The 18,899-nt window shown below is 54.3% G+C and overlaps 8 protein-coding genes across 8 annotated transcripts; 4 read left to right on the top strand and 4 right to left on the bottom strand.

The window, feature by feature from the left end:
- Window positions 1-50: 50 nt before the first annotated feature.
- LMH87_002941 (uncharacterized protein) lies at window positions 51-851 on the top strand (the record flags this gene model as incomplete). The annotated part of the gene is made up of 2 exons (XM_056194481.1): window positions 51-163; window positions 224-851. 2 exons carry the CDS (start codon window positions 51-53, stop codon window positions 849-851), a joined length of 741 nt encoding a protein of 246 aa, XP_056051416.1.
- Window positions 852-1,432: 581 nt separating this feature from the next.
- Window positions 1,433-1,995, top strand: LMH87_002940 (uncharacterized protein; the record flags this gene model as incomplete). The annotated part of the gene is made up of 4 exons (XM_056194480.1): window positions 1,433-1,462; window positions 1,534-1,567; window positions 1,678-1,806; window positions 1,955-1,995. The coding sequence occupies 4 exons, from the start codon at window positions 1,433-1,435 to the stop codon at window positions 1,993-1,995; spliced, it is 234 nt and encodes a 77-aa protein (XP_056051415.1).
- A 408-nt stretch (window positions 1,996-2,403) lies between these two features.
- On the bottom strand, window positions 2,404-3,126 carry LMH87_002939 (uncharacterized protein; the record flags this gene model as incomplete). The annotated part of the gene is made up of 1 exon (XM_056194479.1): window positions 2,404-3,126. One exon carries the CDS (start codon window positions 3,124-3,126, stop codon window positions 2,404-2,406), a length of 723 nt encoding a protein of 240 aa, XP_056051414.1.
- A 2,336-nt stretch (window positions 3,127-5,462) lies between these two features.
- LMH87_002938 (uncharacterized protein) lies at window positions 5,463-7,020 on the top strand (the record flags this gene model as incomplete). The annotated part of the gene is made up of 2 exons (XM_056194478.1): window positions 5,463-5,687; window positions 5,737-7,020. The coding sequence occupies 2 exons, from the start codon at window positions 5,463-5,465 to the stop codon at window positions 7,018-7,020; spliced, it is 1,509 nt and encodes a 502-aa protein (XP_056051413.1).
- A 706-nt stretch (window positions 7,021-7,726) lies between these two features.
- Window positions 7,727-8,650, top strand: LMH87_002937 (uncharacterized protein; the record flags this gene model as incomplete). The annotated part of the gene is made up of 1 exon (XM_056194477.1): window positions 7,727-8,650. The coding sequence occupies one exon, from the start codon at window positions 7,727-7,729 to the stop codon at window positions 8,648-8,650; it is 924 nt and encodes a 307-aa protein (XP_056051412.1).
- Window positions 8,651-9,117: 467 nt separating this feature from the next.
- On the bottom strand, window positions 9,118-10,772 carry LMH87_002936 (uncharacterized protein; the record flags this gene model as incomplete). Its single annotated transcript, XM_056194476.1, has 3 exons — window positions 9,118-9,986; window positions 10,055-10,660; window positions 10,724-10,772. 3 exons carry the CDS (start codon window positions 10,770-10,772, stop codon window positions 9,118-9,120), a joined length of 1,524 nt encoding a protein of 507 aa, XP_056051411.1.
- A 2,742-nt stretch (window positions 10,773-13,514) lies between these two features.
- On the bottom strand, window positions 13,515-15,522 carry LMH87_002935 (uncharacterized protein; the record flags this gene model as incomplete). Its single annotated transcript, XM_056194475.1, has 11 exons — window positions 13,515-13,770; window positions 13,823-14,091; window positions 14,143-14,257; window positions 14,313-14,478; window positions 14,531-14,640; window positions 14,696-14,799; window positions 14,848-14,899; window positions 14,952-15,138; window positions 15,197-15,257; window positions 15,304-15,324; window positions 15,376-15,522. 11 exons carry the CDS (start codon window positions 15,520-15,522, stop codon window positions 13,515-13,517), a joined length of 1,488 nt encoding a protein of 495 aa, XP_056051410.1.
- Window positions 15,523-16,698: 1,176 nt separating this feature from the next.
- LMH87_002934 (uncharacterized protein) lies at window positions 16,699-18,520 on the bottom strand (the record flags this gene model as incomplete). Its single annotated transcript, XM_056194474.1, has 4 exons — window positions 16,699-17,024; window positions 17,081-17,199; window positions 17,271-18,028; window positions 18,122-18,520. The coding sequence occupies 4 exons, from the start codon at window positions 18,518-18,520 to the stop codon at window positions 16,699-16,701; spliced, it is 1,602 nt and encodes a 533-aa protein (XP_056051409.1).
- Window positions 18,521-18,899: the final 379 nt, after the last annotated feature.

The following is an 18,899-nucleotide window of genomic DNA, read 5'->3' as shown; positions in this document are numbered from 1 at the left end:
GTAGCTCGGGCAGGCTCTCCATGTTAGGGCAATACTCTCACTTCCGCGCGATGAATCCTTTGGAGGCTAGAAACGGGTGCAAGGCTGAGCAGTGCAGATGGCATACGAGACGATGCTACCTCGCGGAAGCGGCTGACAAGACAAGGCTCGCACCCCCTCCTCGGTATGTCTCCGATATTTGTACAAGTAAGACGAATGAAGACGCCAATTCTTTCTGCTTCAGTAGAATCCTTTGGCTACAAAAATTATACCCTTTTTTTTTCTTCAACTTCTTTAATATCAACATGAAGCTTTCACTTACCGCTGCTGCTATATTCGTCAGCCTCGCCGTCGCCGACGGCATAGTCTGCCCCGGGGGCTTTCAGCCCGGCGACCGATGGTGCCAGACGGCGGGAGCGGCCAGCGACATTCTGTACTGTAACAACAAGCACGTCGGAGAGGCCATTTCGCACTGCCCGGGGCGGTGCATCAACCGCGCCAGCGATCGCAGGGCCTACTGCGAGTACTCTGGCTGGGATGACCCGTGCGAAAAGAACCCAAGCTACAATGTCTGGTGCGACAAGGACGGCGGTCCCAGCGGCATTCGCGTGTGCACCAACGGCCGCTTCCCAATCACGAGCTTCTGTGATGGCATCTGCGAAAGCAACGGCGGGCACGCGCTGTGCCTACCCGAAGGCTTCAACGACAAGTGCCCCGGGAATACACAGGAGGGTCGGTCGTATTGTGATGTGGAGGCCGGACCGGGAAAGATTCGCAAGTGTGAGAATGGGCGATTTGTGGTCCAGGAGACCTGTGCGGATATCTGTGATCCAAACTATGGCTACGCGAACTGCTTGACTCGGATTCATTGAGCTGGTGGCTTTGCGGGTAAGAACGTTGAAAATTCGGTATACTTCGTCATTTGAAATAGGAAGGTTTGTGGTTCAATGGAAAATAAAACAAAAATTTATCAATAATTCTCCGAGCATGCTTTGATTGAAATTTGTGCCACCGCGTGGAATTAAGTCAATCAGCTCGAAACTCCATTGAGTTCTGCATGAGTGCTAGGCTGTTATTGCAAACGTATGGTAAGGCCAAATCACGCAGCGCCTCACTACCAACACTGAAAAAGGCCAGTAAAGATCAACAGTATTTACAGCAGCAACAACAACGGGACCGCTGTACATACTTTGTATATTTTGATTGATTTTATCCTGAAAAGCACAAGGCGATCGCCATCCGTTGGACAAGAATAGGGTAGATGTGGCGCATGGCCCACCAGCCACAGAATGCCCAGCCACAGCTCGAAAACCAAGAAAATGTGGCCCGTGCGTTGCACCACCCCGCGAGTGGACAAGTCGGCGCACAAAAATAATATCTGCAAAATCCAGCCCAATCTATTCTATTCACAGTTCAATCGTACTTTTCGGTCAAACCACACAACACCGCCAAAATGCCTCGCGAAGTCGCCGATATCAAGAAGGTGCGAATTGGGAACAACGCCCGTTCAATTTTTGAGGAAAAGAATTCATCAGTACTGACTTGCGGTTTTAGTTCATCGAGATCTGCCGTCGGAAGGACGCCTCCTGTACGTTTTTGCACACCGGGAAACCCGAACGCCTGACCTGGCGACGACTGTCGATGACGAGGGCGATGGAAGTGTGATTGAGGAGGACAATTGCTGACCGAATACTGCAGCCGCGCGCATCAAGAAGAACAAGAAGGCCCAGAACATCAAGTTCAAGGTCCGCTGCCAGAAGCACCTGTACACCCTGGTGCTCAAGGACACCGAGAAGGCCGAGAAGCTCAAGCAGTCCCTGCCTCCCAGTACGCGACACCCCGAATGCGACGCGATCCCGAGCTGGAAGGACCTTTTTTTCCGAAGCGCGTTTTTGCCTTTTGCCAGACAAAGGCCCTTCCAGCTCCGAGGGTTCGATCGCTTCCCCATTCCGTTCAACCGCTAACAGCCACACAGCCCTCCAGATCACCGACGTCTCCAAGAAGAGCACCAACTAGATTGCACTTTTTTGAGGAAATAACGAAAAATTGGGACGGAATGGAATAAAAGGGTACAAAAAAACAAAACAAACATCAACATGGGTCAGGGGTCGAGCCTTGGGAAGGGGGATGAAGGATTCTACATGCACACACATTGGGCGTCTCGGGAATACCTTGCATTTTATGTGCTTGAATCGCGCGCTTGATAGAGAGTTTCTCAAATGAACGATTAAAGGACATGTACACACACAACCAAAACTTGGCCGTTATCCTCGGGTGAAACTTTCTGGTGCATGGATAGGCAAAGAGAAGCATCCGCCTTGGAGCGGGTGTATTTGCGACCACTACCTCTACGCTAATATACAGAAACAGGGCATCGTGTCATCACGAAATTTAGAACTTTCCACACCTTTGGACGGCATGAACCTAGGGCGCAATCTCGGAAATGTGCAGCTCGCGGCCTATAGGCTTGCCGTACTGCTTGAGCGGCGCCAGCTTGTCGGCGTGCATATCGGCGCTGCGAAAGACGACGAGCTCCTCCTGGCCGCTGTCGTCCTTTTCGATGCGCCAGCCCGCCCAGATCCTGTCCTTGGGCGTCTCGGCGACCAGCGCCTTCTCGAGCTCCTCGTACCGCGCCTGCAGCTGCTCGCGCCCCGCGGCGCCCTGCGCGGCCAGCCTCGTCACCACGAGCGGTTCCTTTGGGGAAAAGGCCTCGTGGAGGTGGGCGCGGCGGCAGTCAGCGGTGGCGGCGGCGGCGGCGGCGGCCTCCATGTGGAAGAAGAGGAAGCCGCGGTTCTCGGCGGCGCCGGGCGCGGGGTCGCGAATGTCGACGGCGCGGTGGTCTGGGATGGCGTCGTCGGGGAGAAAGGCGGCAAACTTGGCCATGACGGCCTTGTTGGCGGGGGTGTCGACCCATGCGAGGTGGGCGGCGGGCGACTGCCAGGGCGCGGTGATGGCGATGCGGTGGCGGGCGGGCTCGGTCACGTCGGTGTACATGCGGCTGACCGAGGCCTTTTTGGCGCATTCATTGGGGTGGTGGGCGCGGACCCATTCGTCCTGGATCTCCTGGCACTCGATGATGGTCTCGAGCAGCTCGACGGCATCGTAGCTGTCGCGGAGGGTGAAGAGGGCGAATTCGGTGACGGGCATGGCTTTTCTGGCTTTGTGTATCGGTAGTCGGCTTATAGACTTGCGATGCTGCAGTGGCTTGTGATATTGCAGTGATGCCGGTGTGATAGTATAACTGCTTTGGGATATTGCAGCTGCTGCTTTGTGAGACGTAGGTTAATTGTACATGGGGGTCAATATTTTGGCGAGACAGCTTGGGCGGGAGGGGGGGAGCTTCTGCAGACGACGACCTGGCATGCGGGGAAAAATGAATGGACGCCTGGGCGGAAGCGGGAGAGAGGTGTGTGAGGGGCAGGCGGTTTGCGTTTATTGGAGGCGCATTTCAAGGTTTCAACGGCAAACGGGAGTAGTCTAGCGGGAGAATGTGGTGATTGCGCAGCGGAGTTGCTGCGGAATGACGTTGTCTGCATTATGAGGCTTTCTTCTCGATACTGTTGAGCGATGGCACGGAATGCAGCAGGGCGACATGCAAGATGCGACAAGGCCAGGAGATTTTGCTAGAGCCAGCGTCGCAATAGGCTGCCTCTTACAGGATTGGAGTGGGCACTTGCTCCTCACGATTGCATGTAAAAAAGGAAAACAAGAAATGGCGAAAGAGGGGAAAAATGAGGGAGATGGAGGTTGCTCGTCAGTATCACAGCTCATTGGGCACGATGCAGGGCTTTCTTGTCTCACGCAAGGCTGCAGGAGTTGTTATCGGAGCCAGGCCAGGCCAGGCAAGTCCTGGCCAGTATTCGGGACGCTGCTGTTTGCGAGTACGAAGCTGTGGAGTCGTGCCGTGTCTTGGACCCCGGGAGGCGCATCGGAGGGAGAACAGGTGGGCAGTGATTTATCTTTTTACTGTCAAATGAATAAGGCTCTATGCCAGAAAAAAAGAAGAAAAAAAAAAAATTGGAGGCCAAGTCATGGCTGTACAATATTGATTGAGGATTGTCCTTGATGACTCTGTCCGCTGGTCAATGTCTTGATAGCAAACGACGCTGTGGTCCGAAGGAGGAACCAGAAGACGCGGGCTTCATCAGCCGGACGCACCCAGTGCCGCAGCCCGCCGGTCCCAGCAAGCCGGATACGCAGGCTGCAGAAGGATGGAAAAGGAAGAAGCAGCATCCGTCGTACATGGCCAGGAACTTTCTAGCGCAAAAATGGAAACCAACCTGCATCTGTGGTGCACAAGAGACGAAGGGGGGGACAAGGCATTTAGGGGGCCAGAAGGGTTAGGTACTTTGGGCACTTTGGGTTACAGCTGTGTTAGCGTTGCCGGTCGCTATAAAAACAGTGCGAGCGGCCAAACTAGCCCCTTGTATTGGCCCTGTGTGGCTGCAGCTCAGTCGTGCGCTAGCGTTGGGCCATTTCTGACAGTATCGGCTTCTCCAGGCCGTCCTGTCAATCGGTACATTGCACGCCTCCATTAGAAAGAGAGAGAGAGAGAGAGTGTGTGTCCTCCGTATGTGTGTGTACGTGTGTATCATATTATCCATTTGTCCATGCTGCCAGTGATTCACCTCACTATCATGCAAGCCATCTGCCTCTGTGTGAGCTGAGCTATACTCCGTACATGGTACTTGATGGGCAGACAGGGTCGAGACAACCCTCCCCAAGGCTGCCCGCCGTCCTTACCACCTAGGTAGGTAGGTACCTATTTGTTTGCCTGTCCCTCTTTTGCCTGTCCCTCTTAAAGCCCACTGCTACCCCAAGTGCCCTCCAACCATTTTCTCTACAAGTGCCTACGTCAAGGATGTGACGCTGAGTGCAAGATTGTAAAAAAAAAAAGATCAACGACCCCTTTAACCGTTCCATCTGCTGCATTTCAACATCTTCCCCAGGTCTCCAAAAATACTCGGCCCTTTTTACATCGTCATAACTACGGATCCAGTCGACGCCGCCCCAAGCCGCGCCTCCACGTCCCGCCAAAAACCTTCCAATTGGCGCCTGACCATTACTCGTCCCATCCGCCTTCTCGACCACCACCACCACACCACACTACGGCCGTCTTTCTTTCTTTCGCTCCCCTTTAGTGCGGCCGCCGTTCCCTAATTCGAATTCCTCCCCCGCCTCGCTGCGCTCCTTGACGCTAGATTACTGCCTTCTTCTCCTCTCCATCATCTCCTGTCTCACTTTTGCGCTGCCCCGCCAGCATCGCAAGCGTCATTGACAGCCTCGAGCTACACCAACACTGCCGATCTCTGGACGGCTTAGACGGGACGGACACACGCACTAAATCGCATATGTGACTGGCCTCGACTTTCCACCAGACATAAACCAGCCTGTTCGGCACTCTGCTGCTCCAAAAACTCTTTGCGATTACCTCCGCGCCCCCCGAAATCGCCTCGCGACTACTAGCCGACCCCCTTATCGAAATGCCTCCAGCCGCGACTCGCGATCCGGCCATGGCCAATGGAAGAAGCACAAACGGCCACTTGCACGTCAATGGCAATGGCGCCACCAACGGCGGCTCCCATGCCGTCATGTCGCATCGCGTGAGCCCCTCGCGCAAGCAGTCCAGCCCTATGGCCCCTGCTTTCATGGTCTCGGCCCCGGGCAAGGTTCTCATGTTTGGCGAGCACTCTGTCGTCTACGGCAAGGTAAAGTCACCCCAATGGGGGTCGGAGGTGTACCTGCTAACCTTTGTAGCCCGCCATTGCTGCCGCCATTTCTCTACGATCCTATCTCCACGTCACGACCCTCTCCAAGTCGAGACGGACCGTTTCCCTGCGATTCCCCGACATCGACCTCATCCACTCCTGGAACATTGACGACCTGCCCTGGGACATCTTCCACCGCGCCGATAAGAAGAAATCATACTACTCCCTCGTCACCGAACTGGACCCTGAGCTCATCGACGCCCTCCAGCCCCAACTCGATGTCGTCTCGCTCGACCATCCGGAGGAGATTCGCAAGGTCCATAAGAATACCGCCTCTGCCTTTCTCTACCTTTTCCTTTCTCTCGGCATGCCCTCGTTCCACGGCTGTCTCTACACACTTCGCTCCACCATTCCCATTGGCGCCGGTCTCGGAAGCAGCGCCTCCATTTCCGTCTGCATGTCCGCCGCCCTGCTGCTCCAGCTGCGAACCCTGTCCGGCCCCCATCCCGACCAGCCCCATGAGGAAGCCCGCCTGCAGGTCGAGCGCATCAACCGATGGGCCTTTGTTTCCGAAATGTGCATTCACGGCAACCCCTCGGGAGTAGACAACACCGTCGCCACCCAGGGTAAGGCTGTCGTCTTTCAGCGCATCGACTATGCCAAGCCCCCAGCCGTCCGTCCTCTTTGGGACTTTCCCGAGCTGCCTCTGCTTTTGGTCGACACCAGGCAGCCCAAGTCTACTGCCCACGAGGTCGCCAAGGTCGGCAAGCTCAGGGACGCTCACCCTAAGCTGGTGAATTCTATCCTCGAAGCCATGGACCGTGTCACCGTGTCAGCTGGTGAAGTCATTGACCACGAGGACTTTGACGAGGAAGAGGAGGAGTCTCTACAAAAGGTCGGCGAGCTGATGAATATCAATCATGGCCTGCTGGTGTCGTTGGGCGTCTCTCATCCTCGCCTGGAGCGCGTGCGAGAGCTGATTGACCATGAAGGTATTGGCTGGACCAAGCTCACAGGTGCTGGCGGTGGCGGATGCTCCATTACCCTGTTGCGGCCTGGTGTCGACCAGGCCAAGGTTGCCAGGATGGAGAAGCGCCTGGAGGATGAAAACTATGCCAAGTTTGAGGCCACGCTCGGCGGCGACGGCGTCGGCGTGCTCTGGCCTGCCGTTCTCAAGAATGGCACGGACGAAGACGAAGAGGGTGGCATGGAAATTGACCTTGAAAAGTTTCTCAGCGCCGAGGGTACCGAGGGTGTCGAGCAGCTCGTGGGTGTGTACGGCGGCGGCCTCGAGCGCGAAGGCTGGAAGTTTTGGCGCATCGAGAGCAAATAAATCATCATGTCACGGCGTTTGGGATCATGGATAGGCGATGGGCGCAGATTGGGATGGGATTGGCTGGGCTACTCTGTTTAGAACTTTACCTTGCGGTACCTACATATTTATTTATTCATCTACGTAATTAGTTACGATTTCTTATACTCCTATTCGCAACAAATGTATCAATCACACCACTCTTTGATGCTTGGCCCTGAATGCCAGTGAGACAATGTGCAAACAGACAGCCAGCAGCACGGAGTAGAGCAAGTCGTACGGAAAAGTCGCAATGGCCTGACAAACTGCGTGTGCAGCAACGCCGACAACTCCCCTATTGTGTAACCTGGCGGCGCCTTTTCATAGGTTAGAGCCACTCGTCTGAGTCGTGGCCATCGGAGGTATCACGACGAGGGGCTCCAGATGGTGCAGAAAGCAAGCACGTACCACCCAACACTCTCTCGTCTCACCTCGATCCGCCCAGTTTCCGCCTTGCCACCCATTTTGCTGCTTTTCGTTTCTCGTTGCCCTCTCAGCTACTTAAGCAGACACCTCTGAGTCCGATCCGGATCTGTCTCTCACTTTCTCTTCACTTTTACCCATCCAATCTTTGCGAACTCACTCTGCTCTCCCCCGCCTTCTTGTTGGCTCTTACACCACCACCCTTTTCACAGTTACATGAACAACTTGCTGCTCTCTTCTCTCCTCTCGTTCCCAGCCCTGAACCATGAGCCAGCAGCAGGAGCTTCCCTTTGGCTACCTCTCCCAGGTTGACTCGTACCTCGCCGCCGTCCACTCCGCCACCACAACCACGGCCACAACCTCGACAGCATCCCTCACGTCTTCTTCTTCCTTGCCCCCCTCGACGTCGCAGCTCCCCGCCGTCCTCGACAGCAGCCGCGCCCACCTCCCGGACTGCTTCCGCACGCTGCGCTGCGACAGCTGCGAGATGCTCTTTGACGAGGCCGGCGCCGACGAGCTGCGGTGGACGTTCCCGTGCGGGCACGTCTACTGCGTCGAGTGCGCGCAGCGCGCGCGCGCCGCCGCGCACCGCACCAACGTGCACGTCTTCTGCCGGCGCTGCGCCAACATCATCGTCCGCAAGCGCGACAACGTGCCCTGCGCGCACCAGATCCCCTCGGTGGCCTTTGACGTCCGCCGGCCGGAGCTGTTCGACCAGGACAGCAACGGCGGCGGCTTCCCGGACCGGTACCGGCTGGCGCTCGGCCAGAGGACGGGGCCCAAGTGCCAGCTGTGCTGGCTGCGGGCGCGGCTGCAGAGCCTCTCGTACCAGGCCGCGCAGCGGTGGAGGGTCGACGAGATGGGCTTCCCGGGTGAGCTGTTTGCGTGCGTGCAGGTCGACCGGCAGCGCGTCGTGCACGGGCTGCGCGGCGAGCTGCCCGACGCAGAGGTCGACAGGGAGGGCGACGTCGAGCTGTGCCGCGCGCCCATGGAGCACGAGCTGAGCCAGGTTGCGTCGGACATTTGCGGGGGGCTCGGGCAGGTGCCCATGGAGCCCAACTTTGACCCGCGGGGGCACATTGAGGTGCAGTACCGCCTGAGGGGGTGGGCCAAGTGGATGAGGAAGAATGGCATCGATGAGAGGACGATGCCGGTGGGCTTGAGGGCGGCGGTGTACGGGACGTGGTGAAACAGACGCGGCCTTTTCCACTGTGGATGGCGCCACGGGCGAGAAGACAGACTGACGACGGCTTGCGTAGCAGAGTCTCCGGACCAGTGGTCTTGCTGGAGGAAGCCAACGCAACGTGCATATGTATTTGGTCGGCGAGGATGTCGCGGACGACGTTGGAACAAGTTTTGAAGAAACCGTGGGCTCGCGGCTTACGGAGTCGCAGAGGCAGGGAATCTGGAAGAGGTAGATATGTGCCCAAGGAATTTTTGAAGATTTGGTCGACTTTGCAGTTTGAGCGGTCGGCAGAGGTGGCATTGCTGATGGGGATGTGCTTGAAATGCTACAAGACTGGTCAAAGTAACTTGCTCGGGGTGTATACTACCACAAGATGTTTGGTATTAATTGCTGAGCTAGCACGAGAACGTTGAGATCATGGGTTCAGGCGTCGAAAGAATGTGCGAATATATTTGGCTTCAATTCTGTCCTCAAGCTAGTTGCTGCGCTCGGTATTTCCAGTATCCCTCCCGGATCGGATCCCACTTCTCCCACAGCCGCTGCAGACACAACCTCGCCTTGTCCTTGTCGCCCTGCTCCGCGTACACATCCGTCAAGTAGTCCAGTGCATGCGAGCTCTTGACGCTCTCCTCGTCCGTGCCCAGCCCGGATACGAACCCCTCCGCCAGTGCCCCCTCGCTCTCCAGCTTCCTGCCGGCTTTCGCCAGCACAGCGCGTAGGTAGTTCCACGGCGACTGGTTCTGCGGCGCCAGCGCCATCTTTTCCTTGGCGTAGTTGACTTCCCTGCTAATCACCGCCTCGGGCACCTTGGGATCGTGCTCAACAGGGCCGCAGCCCGGGGTCGAAGCGTCTGGGTTCTGGAAGACGAGGAAGAAGCGGTGCGACCAGGCCGAGTTGTTGCGCACGTCCTCCTCGATGAGGCTCTGCGCGGCGCCGAGCTCCTGCGGGCCCCAGTGGCCGAGCTTGCGCACCATGTACTGCCTGTACGACCAGACGTGGTAGTTTTTCGTGTCCTCGGCGAGCATGGTGGCCAGGAACGCGGATTCCGAGCGCGCGAGGGCCGCGACGGCGGCGTCGTCGGCAAAGATGAGCGGCATGTAGTGGTCGAGGAGCAGCTGGCGGTGGTGCCAGATCTGGTAGTTTTTGAGGTTGTCGAGCGCCACCTCGTTGAGCCAGGCGACTTCGGACGGGATGGGCAGCTCGAGCGCCTTGACGATCTGGAACCGGTACAGCCACACGGTGTAGTGCGCCGGGTTGAGGGCGATGACGAGCGCGGTGAGGCGGAGCGTGCGCGGGGAGTATTCCTTGGCGGCCATGACGGCGCGGAGATAGGCAACGGCTGTGGGCAATTAGACTGGGCCGAAAAGAGAAGATGAGATCGTGGAGGATTGGAGGATTATGACCTACCCTCTGCGTAGTCGTCGGGGTATGCGATCCGCGCTACTGCGTCCTCGGGCTCCTCGTGCACAATGGGGATGACATCGTCCCATTCCGGATCACTCGCCAGCGGGCCGGTAATCTCCCCATACAGTTCCCGATTCAAGCTCGCCATTTCCTTTCTCCGAGTCTTTTCCACCTCAATTTCTGCTTCTGTGACCGTGGTCCTGCCGCTATGGCTTGCGAGCTCGCGCTTGGTACCGAATTGCTGCGAGAGCAGCCGTAGCGCCGTGAGCCTCGCCTGCTTGATGCTGCGCGCCTCGTGCTCCGCGAGCGAGTAGGTGCCAACGTCGCGGCCGGACTTGTCGCAGCCCCAGTCGTAGTCGTCGCGTAGGCGGCGGATGGGCAGGGCGTCTTTGGCGACTGCCTTCCAGAACTCGCGCTCCGACTTGTTGCTGAGCGGAATGCGCTGCTGCGCGACGGGCTGCAACAGCTGGCTGTACACAAACGTCTTCTTCTCGGCCGGGGTGAGGGAGGAGAGGCCGGAGGACTGGACGCGTGCGGCGAGAGGGTTGGTGGCGTGGAAGCGTTGCTGTGTGCGCTCGGCGACGGTGGATGGCGGTTGCTGCTGTTGTTCTGGGAAGCGACGTTAGAGGCCGAGTGAGACGGGAGAAGCATTGCGTTGAGGACGAATATTACGTATTTGGTCGGGGGATGCCTTGACTGCGCCCTTGGGCTTGGGTGGCATGGCGAGCGTTGCAAAGTTGTGAGAAGCGAGCTTGGTTTGCAGGAGCACGAGAGGAACAAGCTTTGCCGATGTTTGCTACCCCGCCAAATCTTTGGTGGGCCTGGCCGTGGCGTGTAAGCCACAGAAGAACAATGTGTTGATTCAGCAGCGATGTACTTTCTAAAATTTGGATAAATGTGGTTCCATATAAAATTTCAAATATTCAAAGATTTCTGTTATTCTTAATGCGGCGGCGGTAATGTCTAGCGATGCCAGCCCTGTGCTTCTCCCAGCAGCATGGCTAGAGCTACCTGTTGTACCGTGATCCTGCCCCGGGGTTGTCTAACCGATTCATGGGGTCCTAATCAAAGCTGTCGGCTGTGTAGCCACACGAAACTATGCTGGAACTGTCGGTGATACGATCGGACATCTAATTTTCTGAGTTGTGTGACATTAAAACTCTCTGCGACGCAGATGGGCAAGCCTCGACAATGAAGGGCAGTCTGGCCAGCAGCTGGGAAGCACACGTCTTTTATACATACACTAGCATTGCTGAGTATGTAACACAAGTTTCCAGTTACCGCTCGACAGGTCTGCTAGGTATCGGATATCAGATGTCGAAAAAGAAAATAAAGCTCGACAGTTGTGCCTATATGCGATTCTTTGCGTTACTCTGAGAGACGAATGTTGAATTGGAAAGACAGAATAAGCCATTTTCGTATCCTTGCCAATAAGTCGGACACTTCTCAAGGCCTGATCCTCTTATCGAATAGACAATTACAAACTTGTCAATTGTAAACAATCTCTTGTACGCCTTCTCCATACTGGCGGCGCCTTGCTGCCACTGATCGATACTTAGTCGCTTTCGAGGGTCACCGCATTGAGGATCAAGCCACAATTCGCATACTCCCAAGCCTGGACAGTGCCTGTGGACTAACTCAACCGTCTCCTCATCATCGGGCAAGAGCGCGAGCTTCCAATCATCGCCGACTTCAATTTCTTGTATCAGCGCTACCAGTCGCAGGCACAGATGACGCAGGAGCCTCGCGTTAGCGGCCCCGATATGCCGAAAAAAGGGCTCAAGGTCGGGACATTTGGGAAACTCATGTGGGGCATAGAAGAGATGGAAACGATTCTGTGCGTAAAATATGGCGGCGGCCTCGGCGTTTGTCGCCTTGTTCACACCAAGAATTGCTGGGTGCAACCCTAGTGCGCGGCAGTCTCGATCTAAACCGAAAGGGTTCTGTTCTCGATCAAAGCGCCGAAAGGAAATGTGACGGTCGCAAACAAGTAATTCAGTGTAAATAAACCGCCGAATCTCGAATGGAACAGGGAGAAGCTCCATTGGCAATGATTGAAGCCAGGGCTGGATGCTGCAGAGTTGTAATTGTAGCGAATATCTTGTCGAGTCTTGTGCTCCAGGCCACGTGAGCTTAGTCCTGTATTACTGCATTCAAGCAATTATGGAATGGTTTACTGCTTCATCTTATAAAACTCTGCATGTGCCTGTGTAACTGTGAATCGCTTCAAACCCACCAGGGTCCCGTATAGGGCTGCACCTCGTCGCTCGTGATACGCGCATGCAATCCAGACTCGGCTTGTGCCATGTGTAAAGTACACCGGCCCAGATCAAACAATTCCTGAGCAGCCCCGTGTTATCTGATTGGGTATATCTTCACGGCCTGATCTTATGCAATGCATGAGGCACATGAAGGCGACACAGACCCCCTACCGGGGTGTGCGTAACTGTGCATGCACTGTGCCTACAGACCTGGCATGCTTTCACCGGCAATATGAGTACCGGCTGACCTTTTCGTGTGTTTCGAGTCAAAAAGCTGCCTCAATGGGTCCCAGAGGCCGCGTTCTCGTAATGAAACATCTGTGATGTATTGCCCACGATATTGTTGCAGGCTTCTCACAATCGTAAATGAGCATATCCATGCCACTTGAATGGTAACGGAGCACATCCAAAAGAGCGCACTTGGTGGAAACTCAAAGGTGCGTTTGCGTGCAAGCGCGGGTGGTAATGACAGGGTGGCAGTCCCAAATATTGGGTCGCAACTGTCGCACAGGTACAACCCGGCCCCGAGTGGTGGTGCAACCCTTTAACAAACATGACAACATTCGCCGTCGCCTGTCAGATGCCCCTTCTATTAGCCTAGGACAGCGCTGCCACACTCATCAAGGAGCTTGTCCAGCCGGCGCCGCACAATAGCGTCCGTGTGAGCCAGACGTCGCCGTATGGCGCGTCAAGTCCTGGGCGCAGAAGAACGACTTGGTGTGACGCATTCCACGATAGTGAGGCTGCTATCAAGTTTGAACATGTGCTGTACTTGTGGGCAAGGCGCTGATTGAGCGAAAAAAGAAGGCTGCCAAGATTGTTGGCTGCAGACTACAGTGAGAGCAACAGAACTTGGCCTGAGCAAAGAAGCAGCGCATCGAGAATTCGTATGCTGCTACTGACTGTGGGTGAGATGATCGTCGGACTGGAGATCACTTGCCACGCCAGCTCAGCGTGCATGGCTGAGGCCCAATCCCATGGAGCCGAGTGCAATACATGAAAGTTTGACTGGGCTTGGCAGCCATTGGCTGTCGGCAAACTTAATTCACAATTCTTTGCGCATTGGAAAAGCTCAAACTTTTAGGCTAATACGCAACGAACAAAAGTTGGCAATGGAAGCTATTCGTACATTCTAAATTGCTTGCTAGCAATCGCACACTCAGCCGGCGGCGACTAGAGGTCGTCCTCCTAGCAGTTCTGGACTAGTCAGAGCCGTCTGTCGCCTTGTTGTTGGCTCTGTAAGTGGCGCTCTCGACAATTGGGTCCTCGCAGTCGCAGTCAAGACACGGCTTTTCGTCTTTGAAGAACCAGTATCGTGACATCAGTGGAATCACAGCAGAGCACCACACCGCCGTCGCCACGACCATGGCGATGCCATATGCATAACCGTGCGAGCGAGTAAAGTTGGGCGCCTCTTTGGTCGGGAACCAAACTTGTTGGGCGGGCGCTTCAATGGCACTGGAGCATGTTAGCGGTTGCTTGAAAAATTGGTTCAAGGCAGAATACTCACTAGCCAACTGAAATCATCATCGCGGTGGTAAATGAACGCAGTTGCTTGTTGCCGCCGCAACTGCAATTGATCCAGCCGCCGAGAAGTGGAGAGAGACCGCCGTATCCTCCGGCAATGTAGTACGCGGCCATGCGCAGGCTGAAATTGTTGGTTCCTGTGAGAAGAATGATGTATCCGAACAGCAGAGTTCCACAAAGAAAGAGCATCGGTATCGATCTGTTGTTGAGCGAGTCAGCGGCAACGGAGCTGATGAAGATGTAGCCGAGTTGCTACACATAGTATTAGCAGATGGTAAACTTGATACTTCTCGAGAGACTTACCACCACGTAAACCACAGTAGGCAGAGTGTTGAACTTGGAAGATTTGTAACCCAACTTTTTGAGCCACAGGCCCATCCATCGGGAGAGGTTGTTGCCGCAGGTGAGCTCCACGAATCTTGGTGACAATCAGCAATGAGCGTGCATGGCAGCGCATGTAAAGAAAAACTTACCCCCAGCCAATGACAAAAGAATAAAATTGCCAAGACCGCAGAATTTGGCGGACAACATCCCATGACCAAGCACCTGTTGCATCTCGTCCGTCTCTCTTCATCCTTAGTATGGAGAGCTCTTTTTCAGCATCCGACATCCACCAGATTTTCTTGCCCTTGGGTTCATCTGTTGGTCGTTAGTACATTTGTCTGCGGCTACAGCTGTACGGCCGACTTACCGGGGCAGAAGAAGAAGCCAAAAATGGCAACGGGAATGCCCAGAATGAAGTCAAAGATGAACAACCACCGCCACGATGCAAGGCCCATGACACCATCCATGTTGTTGTGCCTGAGAATTGACAATGTTAAGTTCTGGAGCTCTGGGGCACGATCATGCTACTCACAAGCCAGCTTGGATATAGCCTGAGCACATGGATCCAAGAGCCGAAGAAAACAAGAAAATTCCAGTTCGACGGCTGATCTCGGTGGAGGTATACCAGCTTCCAATCTGAACTCATATTAGCTGCTTTCGTGACGAAAAGACAGAAATAATTACCAGGTACAAGCAGCCAGGATAGGCACCAGCTTCAAAGAAGCCACAGCAGAATCTAGTCATGACGTTAAAATAATCGACGGTCGAGGGAAACAAGATCGTCATACCTTAATCCATAGAGAGTACTAACGTTCTGCGCCTTGTACATGAAAAGCACAAAGAAGGACCACCCCATAGTGCAGAATGGCAGCCAATACCTCGGCTGTACTATGGTGAGCATACATGTCGAAATGGGTGCTCCGATGATGACTCCGATGCTAAAGTACGTGGTGAACCAGTTCAGCGCATTGGTCTCTGGTCAGACGGGTTAGCATTGTTTTTGTAGAATAAAGCAGCTTTATGTAAGACATACTTCCCAAGCCGAGATCTTTTTCCATGCCAGTAAGATAGGCATTTGTCACATTGGTTTGATCCTATTCACGGTCAGCAGCAATTCCGAGAGTGGTTCAAAGCACTTACCAAATATTTGATGAAAAATGTCTATGGAAACAGTTAACAACTAAACAACCAAAGAAGGGGATTTTGGCCTACCAGGCAAGTATAAAGCAGGATAAAAAAGTCAAGCTTCTTCAAAAGCTTTCGCTCTTCCTTGCTCGCACCGGCATCATACCAATGATACCATCTCTTCACGACAGGCCGCGAGTCCGGCTTTGACGTCAAGGCTTCGGATGCTTCCATTATGCAAAAATACAACCCGATTTTTGCCTATTTGGTAAAATACACTGTGGATACAACGCAAAATTCGCGCAAGATCTGAGAGCAAGGAGATCCGGAGCCCGACCGTTATATGTAACTCGACGCACCTTGATGGCCAAGACACAACACGGGAATACCGCGCGCGCATCTCGGCAGGACGTTGCCGGCTTGGTCCTCCGCTAAGCCACGGGTTTCCATACCGTAAACGGACGTAGACGAAGAAATCAGGCTGAGCGTGTGCCAGCGCGTGCCCAATCAGATTCGCGCTCAAAAGGGCTCGACCATAATCTGATGCGGCCGCCGCTTCCTCCTGGGCCTGCAATGGGACCCTGAGGGTTGACTCGCAGCAAATAAAACCTATAATGGCGTGAAATGTTCCCCATACAAGCTGACTGCTCAGCGCACTCTTTATGGAATATTGACGAGGCGCAGCGGAGCACGGCCCACGGTACCGCGGATCTCGCCGAATGTTTTCCGTCTACCCTTGGCATGATCTCGGCCAACTTGTGTAATGTTGGGCCGGGCGACACGTTTTTCTTATTAATCGCTACGGATACAGCTTCCTTAATCAGAAGAAAGTGCGCACGATTCTGCAGCCACCAAACTCTATTACTTCTCCTTAGATTGCGGCTATTTGCTGTCTCTTTTACCATGAGAGAGGTCTTCCTTGCACCCGGCCCCCCTCGGCAAAATCTCATCGGCGCATTATTCAGTCAATGCGGGGAACTGTGTCACTTTTCTCCCCAGTTGTGCAGCTGCAAGAAATACTCTCACATGATATGCAAGCAATTTATTTATCACTGAAAGTACCGCCTTCTTTTTCCATTCTGCTCCAACGCGATCATCGTCGAACAGCGCGTGTCCGCAGGCGCCTTACCCTGCATCACTGATTGTTACACGACGAGGCCGGGTTCTTCTCTTTGGAACAAAGAATCGCCGCGAAAAGAATAAACCGACCGCCGTAAAGCTCGTCTAGACGAAATTGCGGATAATCTAATATATTGAAAACCAGCTATCCGCGACCGGTCGCTTTCACCCTCATAGACTCGACAGCCCCGATCATTAAACGGGCCAAGACAGCTTGTCGGCTCGACGGCATAACCCATCAGTTCATCAAAAAAAAAAAAAAAATTCCAATCAGTAACTTTTCACCACCCTCTAGATCTGATGATAAATATCGCGCGCAAGAGCACTTTTGAGCAACGTTGCATCCCGTGGCTTAAAGTACAGACCTGTAGGCCGCGGCGCCATGGCTTGGTGCGCAGGGTCCTCACATCCCGAGATGGGGTCTGCATCAATACCCGGCCCGGCACAAATCTCAAACGACGCAATGAGGCGAGTGAAGAGTGTGTACATGACATGGTTGGCCAGCGTGTACCCCGCACACATGCGGTAGCCCAGACCGTAGCTGAAGATGGGCTGATCAGGGTCTTCGAACCAGCGCTCGGGGCGAAAGACGTCGGGATCGCGGTACAGCGTAGGGTCTTTAAAACGACATGTTAGCCAATTTATGTTGCCGCTGGGCATCGAGGGACCTTACCTCTGTTGCATGCGAATGTGTTGAGCACCACAGTGCTTCCTTCGGGGATTATTTTGTCTTTGTAGGCGATTGACTGCACCGCCAATCGTGGCAACGCGAGTCGTGACGGGGTGTAGAATCTAGTGCTGTTGTTAGATTTGATGCTTGATCATACATAGCAGCTTTTCTTTTCGCCTGGGGCTGAACATACCGTAGGATTTCGCGCACCAGAGCGCTGATATAGGGTATGTCCTCGGTGTCCCGCACCGTTCCCTCAAATGCCTGGTCAACGTCCGGGTACGCCTTTTGGATATGGTCCAACGCAGTTTGCTGAATATCTGGTCTTGTGGCCAGAAGAATCAGGCCCCAGTAGATGGTATTGCTTTCGGTCGCCAAGCCGCCCGAAAGAAACGTGAGAAGGACAGTCGAGAGTTCGGTAAGAGGGAGAGGGTGCGCGGCCTGTTCATTCTTCGCCCACAAACATTGCTCGTGAGTGTTGTTGAGCATCTTCGCCTCGACCTCCTCATTGAGCTGTCGGACGTAGGCGTCGCGGCGCTCGCAGAGCTTGACGGCCGACCCACGATAGCGGTTAAACGGCCATACACGCAGCATGGGAACAAAGTCCTGCAGGTTGTCGGTCATGCTTCGCAGTTTCAGGATCTCATGCTCCACTTCAATGATTTCTTGCGTCAAGGGATCGCCAAGATACATGCGCCGACCGTAGCAGATGGACATGGACAGACTCAAGGCCAGTCTCTTGACGAGCTTTGAGACGTGGAGCGGAGCCAGACCCTCGCTACCGTAGCTTAAGAGCTCGTGTATAAAATGCCTCGTTTCGAGATCGATTTTATCAAGATTAGCCTTTACAGCAGGTTTGCTGAGCTCAGCTGCTGTGGCCTTTCGCCCGCGCTTCAGAGCATCGCCGTAGACTGCGGTGCCGATGGTCGGTCCCAGAGTTCCAGCAATGAACTGAATGTCTTATTAGCAGTCTCTTCAATCGATATAAAAATATCTGTGAATGTGACAGACAGCATTCGCACATGATTGCGGATATTGGCTTACTTGGTGAAAAGTGTGGAAGATTGGGCGCGATGAGAGAGCGGCTGCGCTGCCCGTAAAGATTTCCTTGGCCGAAGCTGCAGAGTTGACAACAATGACCGTCATGTTTCCGAACCTGACTTGAATCACATCGCCGAGTTGCTTGGACCACAGAAAGAACTGCCTTTCAGCGTGGCAGCGGTAGAGCGATGGCAGGTTGCCCACGATGGGCCACGGCCGAGGTCCAGGGAAGCTGGCAGTCGACGATGACTTTAGGAAAATAGCGAGATAGATTGCGATGCAAGCAATCAATGGCCTAAGTAGGCTTAGAATGGACAGTTCTGGCCATGACAGTTGGTAGAACCGGTGAGGCAGCTGGACGAGGAGTTCCGGCAGGGGCTGGAATACTTCAAAGATCTCCATGGCGACAGACTTGGCCAGTACTGAGCTGACGGCCTATGTATCCAAAAAGAGGGCAATTGGAAAATGAGTATGCAATTGAACAGATGACGTGCTCCCAGTTTTGCAGACTTTATATCAGTGCCTCTGTATTGCGGTGGAATTGATGGGGGAAAGGGACAGCAGATGCAGCTCCCGATAGCCCGACGACAAAAAAGTATTAGAATCTTTTTTTCTTTGTCAATAATTAAATAAACCGTTAGAAGTTAGGTCTCACATCTGTCGGCTGAAAAACATGGACCTGAACTTGTTGCCGCTTTTATACGAGCGAGCAAGATCTGCGCCATTACGGATCCAGATGGAGAAATCGACAACATTGCGATGGGGGGTGTGCAGTCTGGCA

Source organism: Akanthomyces muscarius, chromosome 3 (genome assembly GCF_028009165.1).
Source record: "Akanthomyces muscarius strain Ve6 chromosome 3, whole genome shotgun sequence".
Lineage (NCBI taxonomy): Eukaryota > Fungi > Ascomycota > Sordariomycetes > Hypocreales > Cordycipitaceae > Akanthomyces > Akanthomyces muscarius.
Note: the sequence above shows the minus strand (reverse complement) of the source record. Positions and strands in the feature narration are given on the sequence as shown.